We start from the raw sequence: 18,282 nt of genomic DNA, 5'->3' as shown, positions 1-18,282 counted from the left end.
CTGAAAGGCTTGGGAATCCTGCCAAAATGCCTGGGTCCCTTCTCACTGTAGGGCTTTGGTGCGACCCCAGCTCTCTGATCCCTCAGCAAGGAGCGGTATAGACTACTTTGAGCTTAGCTCTGGAGTGTGATGACAAGAAGTCTATCTTAAGAGTAGCCTCCTCCAACTGGCCAGTCCTCTGCCTGCTTGGGAGGTGCAGGTCTCGTCCTGGTGTGTTCTTGACCTTTTTTTTTTAACCTTTTGAAATTCATCCCTACGGCCCTGCCCCAACTTCAGCTAACCTTGTACTTGGGATTCCTAGACTTGCCTGGATTATCACAGGAGAATGTGGACCTGGAAGAAAGTCTCTCTGTCCAAAGGGAGTGCCTTACAGAGGGCTTGGTCAGGGAAAGGGGAGAAGAGACCTCCTTGTCATGTCTGAGCTGCCTTAAGCCCCTCCTGGCCTGTGGCTTGACAGGCTCCTGACCAGGAGATGGCCTCAGGAAGGAGACCTGCCTGAGCAGCTGAGGAGCCGCTGGGTGGCTCCTGCAGATCCTCTGAGCAGTGACAGCCAGCTGCTGGTGTGTCGGCTCAGCTCCTTGCTGGCTGTGCCAGAGGCTGTTTCAGCTGGGAATGTGAGGGGGGAGGTGTCTCAGGGCAGCTTCTTTTCAGCCCCTGTCCTGGGCAGGCAGTGCTCTGGGTCACCTGTCACTCTGCTGTCCCAACTGGACAGGATATTCAACCACTGTCTGGAACCTGGGGAAACATTAAGCCTCCAAAGGTCTAGTCCAAGCCAGGGCCCCTCCAGAGGTCCAAAGAGCACTTGGTGTGGGGCTGGCAGGTGCCCTGCCGCCCCTCACCCGGGTTAGCAGCCACCTTCTACCTTGATGTGCAGAATCTTCGAGAAGCCAGGCCTCCGTCTCAGGGCCTGTAGGAAAGGGCCCTAAATTAGCTCTCCTTAGGTTGGGAAGGTAAACTACTACCACCCTCACCAGCCTCAGTCAAGGGGGTCTTATGTGGCCTTAAAAGCCACGTCTCACCTGGAGTTTTGTCACCATATCCGCAAACAGCTTCTGGGCCTCGGGACTGCTGGGCTCTTTGAAGTAATCTGCAATCCCAATCTGCACCACAATGGATTTGAGGTTCCGGCAGATGCCTGGGAAGCAAGTAGGGGAGATAGTGCTTGGCAAGGGCAGTGAGTGCACTGCATCTTTTCCTCTCATGTATGAAACCAGAGCCCCACTGAGAAGCACACCTGTGCCAGTACAGGAACAAGAGGACCAGGCCTGTGCTGGCTGCAGCTCATAAAGAAACGTCTTAAGACAGGTAAAGATATCCTGAGAGGACAAGTGTGTGACAGCAAGCTGCTCACTGCCCTAGCAACTTCCCGGCAGAGGGGACAGCTGTGCCATGGCCTGGGCACTTGGAAATGACCTGAGGGGCAGAGCTGTTGAACTGAGGCTGAGTGTTGAGTGGGAAGCAATCAGACTATGAAGCAAAGGTTTCAATAACTAGCAGCCATGATGTCAGGGAGAGGCAGAATGAGGTCAGGAGCTGGGAGGGGCCTGGACAACATGATTTGGGGGACTGGGTAGTGAGCTCTGGGTGGCCATTTAGGTAGACATGAGCCGAAGGTAACAGGAAGGTCCAGGAGGTAATAAGGTTAAGGAAACAGGTGTGATGGCCCACGGCTGTCACCTCAGCTACTCAAGAAGTCAAGGCCTACAGGGACAGCTTAGTTAAGACTGTCTCAAAGTAAAAATGCAAAAGGCTCAGGCATGGTGGGGCATGGCCTTTCCTCCCTGTATGGGGAGAGGAGGCAGAGGCAGACGGGTCTCAGGCCAGCCTGATCTAAGTCCCAGCATAATCAGGGGTAAACAGAAAAACCCTGTCTCATAAAGGTGGGGATGGGGTGGGGGTGGGGTGGAGACTGGGAACATAGCACTTAAAGCAGCTGGATTGAGCTCCAGTACTGGGGGAAAACCGTGGCAACCTCCCAGAGACCACTGGGTTCCGAGTGGTGGTCCACAGTGAAGGCAGAGACGCGACGGAGCAGCTGGAATGGCGTAAGCAGCAGAAAGGGCCATAGCGAAGTCCTTACCTCCAAGAAATGTCCCTGAGGACCCACATGTATTTTAATCTACCGCCTAAAACGCTGAAAGATGAGACTGCAGAATTCAGGAAGCAGAATCGTGTGTAGAAGAGTACTATCTCTTGCTGCTCTCTGCCTGTCTGTCTCTACCTCAGTGGGAGGCTCACAGACAAACTTAGTGGCACCATACACACAGCTCTTGGGGACAGGACAACAGACACCCTATGCAACTCAACAGTTGACACTGAATGCTGCCAGGCCTGGAGTACTTCAGAGGCACTAAACAAGCCCAGGCAAAAACTCTGCTCCTGCACTGGTTAGAGCAATAGGAAATAGTTACACTGCCTGCTTGTACAAGACTCTGTAACAACCATCACCATCTCATTGGAGAAGCTAGGATTATCCCAAGAGACCCCCCCCACCCCCAAGATTGGTCTTGTTGATTTTTCTGAATTGGAGAATCTTCAGGGTCACCAGGTCAGAGACCCTCACCTAGGCTATCACCCAGTCCCTGCCCCCTGCCTCCCCTAGGTGTGGGCAATTTTGCTCCAGCTACATGTGGTCTTTGGAGGTACCAGAGTAAGAAGAGAACTCCGCCCATACAGCTATGAGGAGGCTGTCATCTGTGCCGAGACTTTTTGCTGGAATGGCTGCTTTGGGGTGAGCCACACTGTAAGCAATCCTCACCCCTGTTCTGTAGGTAAACCCAGTCAACACCACAGTTCAGCAAGCTGGACTCTGGAAGCACTACTTAGTACAGCACAGATGCCCCTTCTGGGAGAAGCAGGTATCTCTGTCTGCATCCCCCCGGGAAGAGCTCACTCAGTGCTGCAAACTGTCAGAGGATAGGCTGTAGCCATGCCCTGCAACCCCAAACCCCCATTGCTCACTGTTAAAATGTAGCAGGGCCTTAGGGGTGACAGGGGTGGCTGTGAGCACCAGCATCTCCAGTCCTTTCAGGCCTTCCCGGCAGACCTCAGCCGCCACCTCCTGGGTAATCTCTGACACGTGGTCCAGTTCCAGGACCTGCAGCCGCATACAGTTTCTTGCTAGGAGAGGAAGAAGATAGGCCTGGTGACAAACTCCCTGCCCCCCCCATCCCCCTGCCCAGCACCCAGTTTTGCCGTCACCCAGACTGCAGCCCCTAATGCTCGTAAGATTTCACAGGCGTATCTCACCCTTGCCCGCTTCTTACCTACACACTCTGACCCCAAGGGAAGACTCACCAAGTGATGCCAGGCCCTGTACCCCACAGCCGGCACCACCTACGCCCAGGGCCCGGAGGTGGGGCCAACAGCGTCCAATCATCTGCAGGCAACGGTTGCTGAACCGGGTGGGCTGCTGGCTGAAGAATGGAGAGTGGAAAGTGGTCAGGGAGGCATTGCACTCCCAAGTGTGACAGCCTAGAGGAGGATGCTTTTCATGCCTCAGGCAAGCGCCTTGCCAACAACAGCTAGCTTTTCGAGTCAGAAAGTCTCTCATCTCTGACTCTGTCCTCTCCCTTCTTGCTACATCTGGCACCTTCAGATTTCAGAGCCCACCCTGGTCTCCACTCACCCTGTACCTGGTGACCAAATCCTCATTGGCACCAAGTTCTTATCAAGTGTGTGTTACAGTGAAGAGGAGCCAGGCTGCGGAATGCAGGGTGACAATGAAGACACAGAGCTCCACCCTCAAGAGCACGGGACGATTCACACCCTGGGTTCGCCAACAGACTTAGCATCAGACCTGTATCTGCCACTGCCACCTAGCCTTGAACTAGCAGCAATCCTCCTGCTTCGAGTGCTGAGGTCACAGAGCTCTGTTTTTGATAAATTTATTAGATTTTTACTGTTGTTTAGATTTTGTTTTAAGAAGTAGCTCATGCAGCCCAGCCTGGGTGACTTCAAACTCGTGAAGCTGAGGGACCCTGAGCTGAGATGACGGGTGTGTACCACCGTGTCTGGCTCAAGACCTTTCTTAAAACTGACAATCTTCCAAATAGCCACATCACACTTTCTAGATAAGATACACAGGTCTACACCTCCCCCAACCCCCAACCCTGGACAGGGTCTGTTTCTACCCCCCGACCCCGAGACAGGGTTTTTCTGTGTAGCTCTGGTTGATATTGCACTCACTATGTAGACTAGGCTGGCCTCGAACTCAGAGAGCCGCCTCCCTCTGCTCCCCAAGCGTTGAAGTAAGGAGAGGTGTGTGTGCCACGCAACCCGTAGCTCTGCCATCTTTTACCAAGGCCTTCATGGCACTGTCCCACTTGCCTTCCCCTATCATTGTCGGCTTGCCTGCCCTACGCACTCCAGGCATCCTTACTACTACTCATCCCTCAACATCCACTCAGGCATCAGTATCTCCGTCCTCTGACCCACCCACGGCAGCAAGGACACAGAAATGACAGCGGAGACTCTGCCTCGAGAACCAAGCCTTGCAGAGGAGCTTGAAGCAGAAATCACTACAGAAGAGGTGCTATCAAGGCTCGGGATGGGGGACACTGGGAGCCAAGCAGGGACCACAGTGACAGACTCCAACAGTGACAGTGTAGAGGAGCTGGCACGTTGGGGAGAACACTGGGAGGGTAAGGGGCAGCACACAGGCCTGGTTAACGTGAGGAAGTTCCAAGGAGAGCAAGGGACGATTCACACCCTGGGCTCTCCGACGACAACAGACTTATTCTTGACTTGAGATGGAATCTCAAGAAGTTGCTCACAGAGGTCTCGAACTCACGATCTGAGCTCTGGAGTAGCTCAGACGACGGGCGTATGATGTCCTCCCCAGCTTCTTTGTTGTTACTGACTTCCCTGACCTGCCTATACTATGTCAGGGCAGTGCTGACTGAACGTGTATCACGGACCTCAGTCTCTGTGGACAGGATACCACTGAGCCAGTAGTGACAGCTCTCATCATCAACGCTGTGAATCACAGGGCTGAGTGGCAATGCCAGGCTGTTAGGAATGCTCAGTGGGTAAAGGCACTTACCACCAAGTCTAATGACATAAATTTAATCTCAGAGACCCACATGGTGGAAAGGCACATACCCAAGTCCCTCGCCAAAATATGCAATGAATTTTTAAGTGGCACTGCCAGCGAGCCAGAGGAGACTCCAGGTTCTCTGTCACAGCTCCTAATTAGCAACAGCAAACCAGCTCGGTCCTCAGCCCCAGACCAGGCGGGCCCACTGCTGTTCTCTCCTTACCCACCCCCTGGCCTAGGCTTACCAGGGGTGAAGTGGAGCCACCTGGAGGGAGACAATGTCTCTGCAGCCTGCACCCAGGGCCCAGATCACCTCATGGCCGACGGGGTCCGTGGCACTCCTGTGGAAAAGTCGAAGCTCAAGTAGCCACTGGTCCTACTAAGAGGCAAGACCACGTGGTACCTAAGGATCTTTGGAGCCAGCCTGAGGCACACAAGGGGTGAGCTGTGCTTCTGCAAGAGAGGACCCACCTGTAGGTGACAGCCTGCAGGGCGCGGCAGTAGCAGCTGGCCAGCCAGAGTGACCGGTCAGTGAGGATGTTGGGGCAGTGGGAGATCCGCAGGATCAGCAGGTTCCCACCAGCGGCCTTCAGCAGGGACTCCAGCCCTGCTTCAAGGCAGCCCCTGGGGATGACCAAGGTCAGGGAATTGCTGGTGGTCATTTTACCCCCGCTGAGCTCTCCGGCTACCCACCCACCGACCCACCGACTGCAGGCCTTACCGGGTGCTGCGGGCATACTCCTCCTTGCTTTCCTTCTTTCCCCGCTGCCGGGGCTTCAGGTTCTGTAATGTTAATGAGTGAGCCTGGGTGCACCACTGAGCCAACATCGCCAGGAACTGAGAAAGACCAAGTGATATGAGCAGAGGTCTGAACTTGACTGGCTGGTGATGGGTTAGCCCTGAGGAGGAGGCACCATGAGAGCATCCTAGGGAACCAGGGCTGTAAGGGTTACAAAACCTAGTCTTGGGCCAGTTCTGCTGAGCAAAGTAGGGCTCCCAGGAGGGCAGGGGCAGGCACCTTGGAACAGACTCGAGCGTTCTCGAGCAGCACTCTCGTCCAGACAGCGGGATGGCGCGCCACAAAGCGCCAGTCCCGGCAGACCTCTGCAGCATGTAGCAGTGTCCGGGTATCCAGGTAGGTGAAGATACAGAAGAGGGCAGCACGCATCTTGAGGATTTCTGGGCTGATGACCTCATTGGAGCGTGAGGGGCTGCCTCTCTCCATCCGTCGGCCTCGCCCGCTGCCTCCTTCAGGGCGGGCTGGAGAACACCAGGGCCAAAAGGAGGAGCATAAAAGACCAGTTAGGGTTGTGGGTGAGGAGCAGCAGGGGTGAGTATGAGGCCTCCCACCCCCTGAGGACTGACTCCCTGGGAAGACAGCAGCGCCTCTGCATCCCCTTTCTTTGCAGTACCCCAAATTTTACTAATTGGAAAACGAAGTTGTCTCACAAGTTCTATCCTGGCCTTGAACTCAAGCCCAGGATGGCCTTGAATTGCAGATTCTCCTGCATTTACTGCCCAAATACTAGGATTACAGGTGTGCATCACCTAAAGCCAGGGCCGCATGGATCTAGACAAGCACTGCACTAACTGAAACACACACACACACACACACACGCACACACACACACACACACACACACACACACACACACACACACGCACCTCCACCCCAAAGCCCCAAACTTTCTATTTAAGAGTCACCCTGACTCTAACCCCCTAACCCATCCACCTAAGTACAGAGCTACTCCCTCAAACCCCTGCTCCATGCCAGGTGCTTGAGAGCCTAGAGTAAATGCTCAGCTCCTCTCCCTACCCGTGATGGAGCCTACCATGTACACAGACTCCTTAAACAGGGCGTCTTTAGGTCACTGCAGGCCTTCCCCATCACATAAACCCTTGTTCCTTGCTGCCTTGTCACATAAGCTTGAAGGACACTTGCTAGGTAAGCAAGAGGAAGCGAGGCGTAGGAGCAGAGGGTCACCACCTCCACCCTGTGTCTCCTACGAGAAGCTGGGCTGTCTACCCCCAGGACTTACCCGAGAGCCGGCAGCTGTTCAAGGGTCCAGCCACAGCAGGTCCAGGGCGTGGGACATCAGAGGGTCCTTCAGCCTCTGACTCAGTAGTTCGGGAGCCCACATCTGAGACGTCACCTTCCTCCCCCTCCGTGCTATGACGGCGCGGTCGGCGCTGCCAGTTCTGGATGGCCTGTCTTCGTAGACCTGAACTACGAGGGGGCTGGGACCGCTCTGAACCACCGTTGGTAGCCTGGGCCCGTGAACCCAAGCCCCCAGGGCCACTGTCCTCCAAAGGCCCTTCCTCTGGCCGGGGTAGCTCCAGACTGTCACTGTCATAGCAGCCTGAGCTCTGGGATGCAGCTGGCACACGGCTGGAGGCCCTGGGGTGGGTGGGGGAGTGCATACTGAAGACTGAGGGATACCAGGCTGTCCCAGCTCCCCACGATATCCTTACCACCAGCCAAGGGTAGCCCACTGTCTTGCTTTCCCTCAGCATGGAAAGCCAGACTGGTGACAACAGGGGGGTGGACCCAGGAGACAAGCCTCTAACGGGCCAGCAGACCTTCCAGGGTGAGGGTAGGCTGTTTGGGGTGGGCCAAACCCAAGGCTTACCCTGTGCTGGGAGAGGAGCCATGCCGTGATACAGCGTATGTGCTTGGCACAGCTGGGCCTGCATGGTGTTCTCGCTGCAGCCCCCAGAGTGGAAGGGAAAGAAAGGATGGGCAGAGGAGGCCAGAGAAGAAGGCAATTGTAGGAGAGAGAGGGAGATGGAGAGAAGAAAGAAAGGAGAGAGAAGAAAACAGTTGGGAAAGATGGACGAATGGACAGACAGACAGGCAGACTCCCAAATTCCCTCCCAAGCCACCCACCCAGCATCCCAGGGCCCCGCGCGTGACTCCTAGGCTCTCATCTGAAATGTGCAGAAAGGCTTATGAAGGCTGAGGCGACTGAAGTTGCCTTGCACAGCCTCAGAGCCAGCTCTGCTGCCCTGCCAAGAGTGCACCTCCCTCCCACTTTAGACCTGGAGTTGCTTCTAGGGGTATAGGCAGAGGGGGTGAGATGGAGTGGTGCATGGGAAGGCGGTGGGGGGACGCACATGAGCACGTGAGAAGTTAGGGCAGGCACACACTCACCATCCTGCCTGGGCCTCTCAGCCCAGGCCCCGAGGCACTGCCCCCGCCTCCTCTGCCCAGGCTGGCACTGGGAGTGCTGCCACAGCTGCTGCTGATGACCTGCAGCTGGCGCTCCGCCCTGTCTGCACGCTCCAGGAGCTCCTCAATGAACTGCTGCAGCCGCAGCTTGGCACTGGCCTCCCGGGCTGCCGTCTCCTTCAGGAACTGGTCGATCTGCACCACCTCCCTGGGCCGGGAGCAGTCTCTTACCCCAGGTCCCTGACCTGACTGCCCTCAAACCTCCCATTGGAGGAAAGTGGCCAGTAGGAGAGAGCTAACACAGTGGCCTAAAGTGTTTGCTCACGATCCCATGGATAAGGCCCACCACATCCCTCCCCAACCCCCCCACACACACACACACACACACACACACACACACACACACAGATACACACAAAACACAAACAGGCAGACACACAAGGCACACAGTTCAGGACCTCCCTATCAATATTGTCAACCTGACAGAATCTAGAATCACATACAAGATGAACCTCTGGACAAATCTATGAGGAAGTTTCTGGATGGTGCTAACCGAGGGGGGGAAGATCCACCCTAAATTTGGGTGGCGCCATTCCATGGGCTGGGGTCCCAGGCTAAACAAAAAGTTGAAGCAGGCTGAGCAGCCGCCTCCCCTCTGTTTCCTGGCTGACTTGATGTGACCTCACACCCCTAGGACTACACCATCCCTACAACAATAAGGTCTTTCCCCAAACCACAAGCCAAACACACCTTTCCTCCTTCAAGTTGCTTTCAAAATACAAAGCTCTATTACATGTGTCACTCAGCCACTTGTTACTCAGAGTGCAGAAGCCCTGAGTTTGGTTCCCAGCACCCACATCCTGGCTCACAACGGCCTGTAACCCCCTCTGCAGGGGATCTGACACCCTCTTCCGACCTCCGTGGGCACCAGAGGCAATGTGTGCACACATGATACTCATTTACACATAAAATAGCAAAGATAAAACTCAAGCAAAAACATACGCAAGTCTGGGCTCCAATGCCGTGCAGTGGCTAGAGGGCAACATGAAGGAGTTGGCTCTCTCCGTCACCATGAGACCCAGGGGACAAAGTGGCAGCACTCTAAACATGTCAGCTCATTTGTCAAGGCCACAAGCAAAGTTACTAAAGACACCGGGTCTTCCCTGACACAGTCACGGGAAGGCTCATTCCTACACACAAAGTCCCTCCCATAAACAAAAAGCAGAAGTTCTCAGTTCCCCGTGGCCTCAATACACTGCCTCCTCACCAAGGGCCATGCCCAGCCACGTTGAAAACTTCACAGCAGTGAACATACATCCTAACTTGACCCAACACACAGCCCCCAACATGTTCCTATGTATGCAATCATATTCATCCTCGGGCAACTCATGCTCTGAAGTATATCAAGGACCACGGAGGCTCAGCCCCCCAACCTGCTCAAACTCACATGTGCTCCAGAAGCGTCCAAATGAAGGGAGTCCCATCTACACAGACATAAAAAACGCCTACAGCATCACCAGGTACCACCTCCCAGCATCCAAACACAGCACACTTTTACCCAAGTGTGTGTATCCCCACATGCATTCAACACTTCATCCGGGTGCTAGGCACCATCTGAAATACCGGGAAAACGTGACTAAACAACAACAAAAAAGGAAATCATGGATGGTGCTGTCCCAAGGTCCGTGGTGCTGGGCTGTATATAAAGAAGCAAACTGAGCAACCGTGGAGAACAAACCATTACGTAAATGCTCCTCCCTGGTCTCTGTTCCAGTTCTTGCCTTGAGTTCCTACTCTGACTTCTTTTTATGATGGATGGAGGAGTATAAATTATAAATAAAAATAAATCCTTTCCTCTTTAAAAAAAAGGGGGGGGCAATGGGGACAAGCACAATGTCTGACTCTATGCAGTTCCTAAGGTTCCCTTTGAGACTAGAGAAGCAAAGGGGAAACCTGAAAAGATGGCTGAAAGGGGATAAAGACAGAGGAAGACTAAGTGTGGTGATGCACGGCAGTAATACCAGTACTCCTGAGGCTGAGGCAGGAGGATCACCAGATCAAAGGTAGCCTGGGCTACGGGGTGGGGCTGAGGGGGTCTGTGTCAGGATGCTGTAGATGGATCCAGGAGGATGAACACGAAGTTTACCAATGACATAGTGGCTGGTGGTGGAAGTGGCAACCTGACCCCAGTGGGTAGGTTCAAGAAAGAACTAGAAATGCAAGGAAGGCCTTCAAGAATGCAAGAGTACAGAGGTAGCAGGACAAGAGGAAGCAGGCGCACGGTACCTCTTCTGTTTTTAAAGAAGGGATACAGTTGTGTCTGCATGCTCTATGAAGTACAAGACATGGAGAACTAGGTCACTTCTTTTAGTAGGCTAACCGAAAGATATAGTACCAAAATGCAAGCGCTGCCTGGCCTGGATAGCAAAGGTGAAGAAAGACTTTTCAAGGGTGGGCACAAGGTCCTAATAACACATAGTCCGAGGTCCCAAATCATCACCACGACACCCTTGAACTCAGTGACATTACCGTCACAGACTTATCTTAGAACTTACATTCTACATTCTAAAGCCTGGCCACATGGAGACACCCCAAGCACGTGTGTGGATAAGTGTGTGACACATACTGGACTTCCAGGGCCTACTCACTGCTGCTTGCGGCTCAGCTCCTGTTCCTTATGCACCAGGTCCTGCTTGAGCGAAGCCAGCAGTTCCACGCTCACGTCCACTTGGCGCGAAAGCTCAGACGCGCGCTCCTCCAGTTCCTCCTTCTCACGCCCCAGGCGCGCGCTCTCCTGTCGTGCAGTCTCCAACTCTGCTGCCTTGCGCTCCAGTTCGGCCTGTAGCCGACCCACCTGGCCCGCAATCTTCTGCTCCACCTCCTCGCTCAGCCGCTCTAGTCTCCGGTCCACCTCCAGCTTCTCCAGGGCGCGGATCTTGAGGCGTGCCAAGCCCTCTTCGTAGGCGACGTCCGCAGGTGATGGCGACGCCGGCGATGCAGAGGCAGGCCCGGAGCACGGACCAGGGCCAGGTCCGGGTGGCGGCGTCGAGCAGGCCGAGGATGCCACGGACTTGCGCGCGAAGAGCTCGCCGAGTGGGATTTCGATTTCGCGTAGCGCATAGCGCGCAGCAGGCACTAGCCCGGGCTCGGCCAGCTCCTCGCAGGGCAGGCTGGCGGGCACCAGGTCACCCGGGAAATGCGCCAGTGGCGCGTGGTGGTGATGATGGTGCAGCAGGTGCGGCCCCGCGGGCGCCGGCCCCGCTGCCTGCTCCTTGCCCTGGAAGGACGTGCTCTCGAAGACCTCGCGCCGGGCCCCGGGGACAGCCAGCAGGGCCGCGGGCTCAGGCGCCAGAGGGAAGCCAGAGGCTGCGGCAGCTGCAGCTGCAGCGGCGGCCGCGCCGTCGCAGATGCTGTTGGTCTTGGAGAGGATGTAGAGCGTCTCGTAGGTGTGGCTGTATTCCAGGTGCGCGCGCAACGACGACAGGCTCCGGAAGCGCTTATGCTCCCCGCAGCGCGGGCAGCGGTACGGTAGGTCCAGCGAGGCCATGGCCCCGCCGCCCTCGGGGCGCGCCGGCTCCACCGCGGCCGCCTCCAGGGTCAGCCGGGCGCGCTCATGGGGGGCCGTGGGTGGGCCCGGCCTGTGAGGTCAAGAAGACTCGGTACACCAACAGCCAGGGTCCCGGAGGCTAGAAGAGAGAAAGTGAAGCTCAGCATCTTGCTAGCATTGCTCCCACTTGCTACTCCCGGCTCCAGCAACCCTGTACCCCATCCAGCGGGAAACCAATGTGCCCAGGACGGCAGAGCCAGAGGTGGCCAAGAGCCACTGGCCTCCTGCCTTTCAAGTGCTAAGATTACTAGGTCTTGGTGGTTGGGTTTCTTTTTCATTAATATTTGTTTTGGAAGGCTGGAGAAGACTGCTCAGCAGTTAAAAAGCAGTTGTTGCTCTTGCAAGGTACCTGGGTTTGGTTCCCAGATGCACACAAATGATTCCCAACCATTCTAATTCCCGTTCCAGGGGTCCATTTCCTTTTTCAGTCGTCCCTGACACACGTCTGGGCAAGCACACGACACACATATACAGACGCAGGCATTCATACACAAAAAATAAAGTAAATTTTTAAAAATGTAGGGAATGTTTGTTTGCCAATGGGCAGGTGCTTATCATCCCAGCACTTGGGAAGGGAAGCCAAAAGGATGAGACATTCAGGATTATCCTCAGCTACACGCAGAGGCACGGCTGCTAGCCTGATCTACATGAGATGCTGCCAAATGTTTTGTTTTCGATGGGGTTTTAATCCGGAGACTTGCTGGCCTGGAATTCACGATGCAGCCCAGGCAGGTCTTGAATTTTCAGGGATTCACTTTCCTTAGCCTCTCAGGTGCTAAGATTATAGGCAAGAGCCACCGTGCCTGGCTTAAAGAAATAATTATAATTGTAAGGATTCCCAACTTAGAAGAAAAACTGTCCAGGCACTCTTCAACAGCAGAGTGGGACCCAGGCGTGGTGGCGTATGCCTTTAATCCCAGCACTTAGTAGGAAAAAGCAAATTTTGAATTGCCAAATGTTACAGAATTAAGATCCCAAGCAAGAAAACAGAATGGATCGATTTTGGTCTATTCATAACGTACTGCTTCTCTGCAGCGAGCAGTGAACCAGTATCCATAGCAAAAGATGGATCTGCTTAGATTTACTTACAGGAGAGAAGCCTAACCGAATACACTGCAGGATTCCAGAGCCGGAAAGCAAGACCAAGCATAAGTCAGAGTAAGAGGCTCTCCCTGAGGGCTTCGTGAATTGGGAAGGAGCCCTGTGTGCTACTGAGGAGGTCCTGTAGCTTGATCAGGGCTGTGTTTGTGTGCGCCTATGTAGATAAAAATCATCAAGACATGTACATGAACCCCGGGGTGTTTATTGCACACGCCCTAGCTCATGTATGTGACATCCAAGGTCCTCAAACAGACACTTAATTTCTATCTTATGAAGACCACATCCGACATGTAGGCCGGACGCTAGAACTAAGTTGCAGAGACCAAGATGCTTACCCAGATATGACGCTGTGGGTGGCACTGTTCCATGCCACCATTCCAGGCACTGATGTCCCTTCCTCAAACTTGGATAAGTTAGCTTTCAGGGAGTGCTCCTGCCGCTCCCTCCAAGGGCCCCATTATCTTTCCTTTCCTACCATTCCTGACAGCAAGCCACCCATCCTCCTGCCTGCCTGCGGCTTCTCACCCCTCCCCATCTTCTGACTTCTCCACTCCATTCTCACAGACTTCCTTTCTTAACTCCCTGAGTTCAGGCTTCATGCTCCCTCTGAGGACAATGCAGTTGTCATCAAGATCTTTGTCCACTTTGTCTGTTGATGCTCAACTTTTCCATCTAGGCTGCCATGATAGTGCCCAGGGCGGATGTGGTGGTTTGAATAGGAACGTTCCCCATAGACTCCATGGCCTTACGGATGGCACCATTAGGACATAGCCTGCCATGTTTCCCACCATTGATGATAATGCACTAAACCTCTCAAACTGTAAGCCAGCCCTTAAGAAGAGTTGCAGTGGTCATGGTGTTGCTTCACGGCAATAAAACCCCAACTAAGATGGAGATTTTCCTCTGGGTTTTGTGACTTTTCTGTGCTTAATGGATTCCAGCCTCTGTGTGGTAGCCTCACGGCCTCTCTCTGTCCCCAGTGACTCACACCAAGCTTCTCTCAGCTCCACCTCTACCTCCTGATGGGTTCCAGACTTCTCCTGCCTTCTGCCATTTCTACACAGATGTAGCGACATCCCATGACCACCCAGCACTTAGCCTCCACCTCAGATCAGCACTCTGCTTGGATCTTGGGAAGTCTGCCTTTCCCACTTTCTCAGTCCATCCATGTGGACTAGGGCAAATAATCAACTCCCCTGCTTTGCTTACAGTGGCTCTGCGTTCCTTGTACTAGGGGAAAACAGCTGAGAAATTAGAGGCAGATTCCTTTTCCAAATAATAGGCTAGGCCCTATGGTAGTTAGTGGCTTTTTCTCCCTTTACATTTAGTCCATTTTGTGTGGGTTGATCATGCCATGGCCCATGTGTGGAGGTCAGAGGTCAGGCTGTGAGAGTCAGTTCTTTCCTCTCACCACAAGGAAACCTGGGTTGTCGGGCTTGGTGGTAACGCTGTGTACCTGCCATGCACCTTTACCTCACAGACATCTCCCTCGCCCTGTGGTGTTAGTGTTAACTGTCAGGTTCACAGAATCATCTGGGAGATGGGCCACTGGGGAATTTTGATTTCGGTTGTCGAGGTGGGAAAACTGCCCACCGTGGGTGGCATCAATCTCTGACCAGGACCCTAGACTGTATACATGGATGAAGAAGCACCAGCAGCTCGCTTCAGTGCTGTTTCCTGACCCTGCAATGCAAACAGCTGCTGCAAGCTCCTGTAACCTGGACATCCCGCCCGCCATGGTGAACAGCACGGTGAACTCTGAGCTAAAATAAACCCCTTCTCCCCCGAGTTGTCTTTGTTATGAAGACTGCTCTTGACCAAGCTGTTGAAAAATGGCATTCGAGCCAGATCAGCCAGGTGGTGGTGGTGTACGACTTTGATCCCAACACTGGGAACTTTCTCTAAGTTCAAGGCCAGCCTGGTCTACAGAGTTGAGTGCCAGGACAGCCAGGGCTACACAAAGAAACTCTGTCTTGCATGCCTTCTCGTCCCCCTCCATGCGGGGAACATTAAGATACCAAGACAAAGCCACCCCACTTGCCTGCACTCCCTAGTGAAAAGTTGGTGGTGCTCCCAGCACCCAGGAAGCAGAGGCAGGCAGAGGTTTGTGAGCTGGAGGTCAGCTTGGTCTACCTAATGAGGGCTTCAAAATAAATAAATACGTGAACCCCGTCACAACAGCAAATCAGCCCCTGGAGCTGAGGCCATGTCCCCAAAAGGCTGCTAAGTGTTAGAATGCTGTTAGGGGTTGTGGTCTTTGCTATGGCTTCCTCAGTAAAGTCCAACAAGACCTATTTCAGTCAACCTGAAGGCAGAGGGAAAAATCGCTTTCCTGGAGAGGGCCCTTCTGCCGGGAGCCAGTAATCTAATATAACCGAGATAATGAAGAGCCGGTCCTTAGCTTTAAACTAAAGTGAACTCAAGCAAAAAAGAGAAGAGGCAGGAAGCTCAGCGGGAGGGCAGTCTGGGACCAGCCTGCTCTCAACTTCTCTGGCCCTCCTGTGTCCTCTCCATGGAAACGGCCATTATAAGCAGTCTGGGTGAGGGGGAGTTCAGCTTGAGTAGGAAGAGACCAAGGAGCTTGGGGTCCTGCATCGCCCCATGGCAGGGAGCCCTGGCTAGAGCCCTCCTCCCAAGCGGGCTACACAGGGGGCCTGTTGCTAAGAGATAACTCGATTCCCCATCCGCACCACCATCGTGGAATCGATTCTAGAATTAAAACTTTCAATGAAGTCTCTGGCTTTGTATAAACACGCTGGGGATAAAGAAGGCAAGGAGATAGGAAGCCCTCCTGAAAATCAAGACCAGTACACTTCTAGAAAAGCCTAGAAAATGTTACCCCTACGATTGTGCCTCCTGTAACCCAAACAGAGGCTCCCTTTCGTCCCCTCATAAGGAGCCTCAGAGTACCAAGGATGGAGACTGTACCACTGGCTTTAGCTGGGGAGGTCAGAGTCCTTGCTACAGTCAAGGCTGTGGGCTGTAGACTAGGTGTTTTTCCTCCCTTTCCCTCTTCGGCTGGGTACTCCACCCCCACCCAGCGCCCCACCCCACCCCCGCCCCAGCTATACAGTTTTCCCTCCATCATTGATTCTGGTCCCAGACTAAAAGACCCTAAAGACTAGATTACTATTTAATCAAACACAGCACAATGTTCTACTTGGACTGGCTGTGTTGTGGGGACGAGAGTGTGACTTTGCTTCTTCTGGACACAGGGCAACCATAAGTTTGTGAAGGCTGGCTGCACTGGCTGAACTGGGAGACCATCCTACATTACTAACCAGTTGAGTGGAAACCCACGTGTCTATTAAAAGTGTCCTATAGTACTGCTAGCCATCTTTACTTCTTTGTTAACACACCCAGTTTTCTCTTGGAGAACTGCTTCCGGTCAACTCTGAGTGGGCGGAGCTGACCGCAGCCCTGGCTCCAAGGAAGGACGCGTCTGGAAAGAAATGAACAAGTCTCCCACTCCTGGTTAACACAGGTACCCCGGGACCTGTGTGTAACTAGCAGGACAGGAGCCTGGAGCTTCCGATGTCACTTGAACAGTGACACCCAAATCTGCCCAAAACTTTTTACTCAACACATAGATTTTTGTTGGCAACATGATGTATACAACTTTTGCAGGCTCCCATGTGCTGAGGTGTGTGTGACTGTAGGCACCCATCTGCCACAGCATATGTGGAGGTCAGAGGACAACTTTGAGGAGTTGGTCCCTGCCTTTCCAATTTCTTTTTCTATTTTGTGTGCACATAGAGACCCTAAGCTAATAATGAGACTATCCTTGATCACCCTCCTACCTTATTCACGGAGGCAGGGTTTCTTAATCAAACCCAGAGTTCACTGATTATACCTAGTCCTGCCAACCAGCCTGCTGCTCTGGGGAATCCCCTATCTCTGCCTTCTGGGGCCAGAGTCACAGGCTGGCCATCATGGCCACTTGGCATTTATATGGGGGATCCACACTTATGTGGGACAAGCACTTTAAGCCATCCCCCCACCTTCCACTTTATCTAAAAGAAAGGTTTGGTCCCTGTTTTAGTGGCTGTAGAAGTCAGACTAGCTGGTCTGAGAGCTTCTGGACAGCTCTCCTGCCTCCATCTCCAAGGAATGCTGGGATTACAGACGTGTACGATGCCATCCAGCTTTGATAGGGGTTCTGGGATGAAACCCAGATTTCTCAGGCTTTCATGGAAAGGGCTTTAACCCACTAAGCCATCTCTCCAGCTTTTGTTTTTCTAATTTTCCAAATGACTCACTTGAACATGTTGCCAGTCTCTAGCAAAGAGACTCTAGATGAACTCAGCGACCCACGGTGTCAAAACAGATTCCAAACTCCCACTCACTCCCAGCAACCTGCTTTTCTTCAATGTTGCCACCCTCCTCCCAGATATACGATAGCCATCTTGTTTTTTCTGTTTCAAGTGCTTTGTGCTCTTTCAGGCCAAGGCCTCCTTACACCCCGGCTGGCCTTCAGTCTCACAACTCTCTTTTATCCTACATAACTATATGCCCTCCTTTTAAATTACCATTCTTTTGTTTGTTTTTGTTACCACATGGTCTCACTCTGCAGCCCAGGCTGAGCTGGCCTGCCACTTGTGCTCTTCCTGTGGCCACTGTCTGGAGTGCAGGCATTTGCCTTCATGCCCCACTCCAGACCTGTCTTTCAGTACAGGATTTCTGTTCAAGACTCCTTTCATAGCCTCCCCACTGCCTACCTACCACGGCCAGATTCCAGTCTCCTGTCTGGTCTCTGTGTGCTCTTACAAACTTGAAAGTGAAAACGGACCTGGTTTCTTCACCTGAGTTTCTTTGATTGCCCTGTTTGGACGCTTCCCCACCACTTTCCAGCCATCTTGGTCTCTTAGTGATTTGACTATATACTATGCTATCTGAATATGGGGTGGGAGTGTTAAACTACTTTGCGTGTGTGTGTGTGCGTGCGTGTGCGTGCGTGCGTGCGTGCGTGCGTGTGTGTGTGTACACATACTAGGAGGGGTGCACAACGGCCACAGTACACATGGAGGTTTGTGGGAGACAGTTCTTACCTTCTACCATATGGGTCCTGGGACTGGACTCAGATTGTTAGGGCTAGCAGGAGCAAATGCCGTGATCTACTGAGCTATCTCACCAGACCTAGTTTTGTGAGACAGGGTCTCACCATATAGCCCAAGCTAACCTGCATCTCACCATATCCCCATAGCTGGTCTCGAACTACCCATAGGCCTCTTTGTCAGCCTTACAAATGCTGGGGATTACAGGCACAAGCTGCTATGCCCAGCCCAATTTTGCTCATTTTCACATGGAATATTCCTATTTCCTTACTGATCTGCAAAGGCCTTTATAATATTGATCTCTTGTCCCTTA

General features: G+C 53.3%; 1 protein-coding gene across 1 annotated transcript; it reads right to left on the bottom strand.

The window, feature by feature from the left end:
* Nucleotides 1-224: 224 nt before the first annotated feature.
* Nucleotides 225-11,871, bottom strand: Fbxo41 (F-box protein 41). Its single transcript, XM_032906190.1, has 12 exons — nt 10,856-11,871; nt 8,190-8,415; nt 7,669-7,742; nt 7,078-7,436; nt 6,057-6,298; nt 5,760-5,875; nt 5,510-5,662; nt 5,284-5,379; nt 3,298-3,416; nt 2,962-3,120; nt 1,020-1,135; nt 225-907 (listed from the first exon to the last, which is right to left on the bottom strand). The coding sequence occupies exons 1-12, from the start codon at nt 11,752-11,754 to the stop codon at nt 845-847; spliced, it is 2,622 nt and encodes an 873-aa protein (XP_032762081.1). The 5' UTR covers nt 11,755-11,871; the 3' UTR covers nt 225-844.
* Between the last annotated feature and the right edge of the window lie 6,411 nt (nt 11,872-18,282).

The sequence above is a fragment of the Rattus rattus genome, chromosome 6 (assembly GCF_011064425.1).
Source record: "Rattus rattus isolate New Zealand chromosome 6, Rrattus_CSIRO_v1, whole genome shotgun sequence".
NCBI lineage: Eukaryota > Metazoa > Chordata > Mammalia > Rodentia > Muridae > Rattus > Rattus rattus.
The sequence above is the reverse complement of the archived record's forward strand: the minus strand, read 5'-3'. Positions and strand labels throughout refer to the sequence as shown.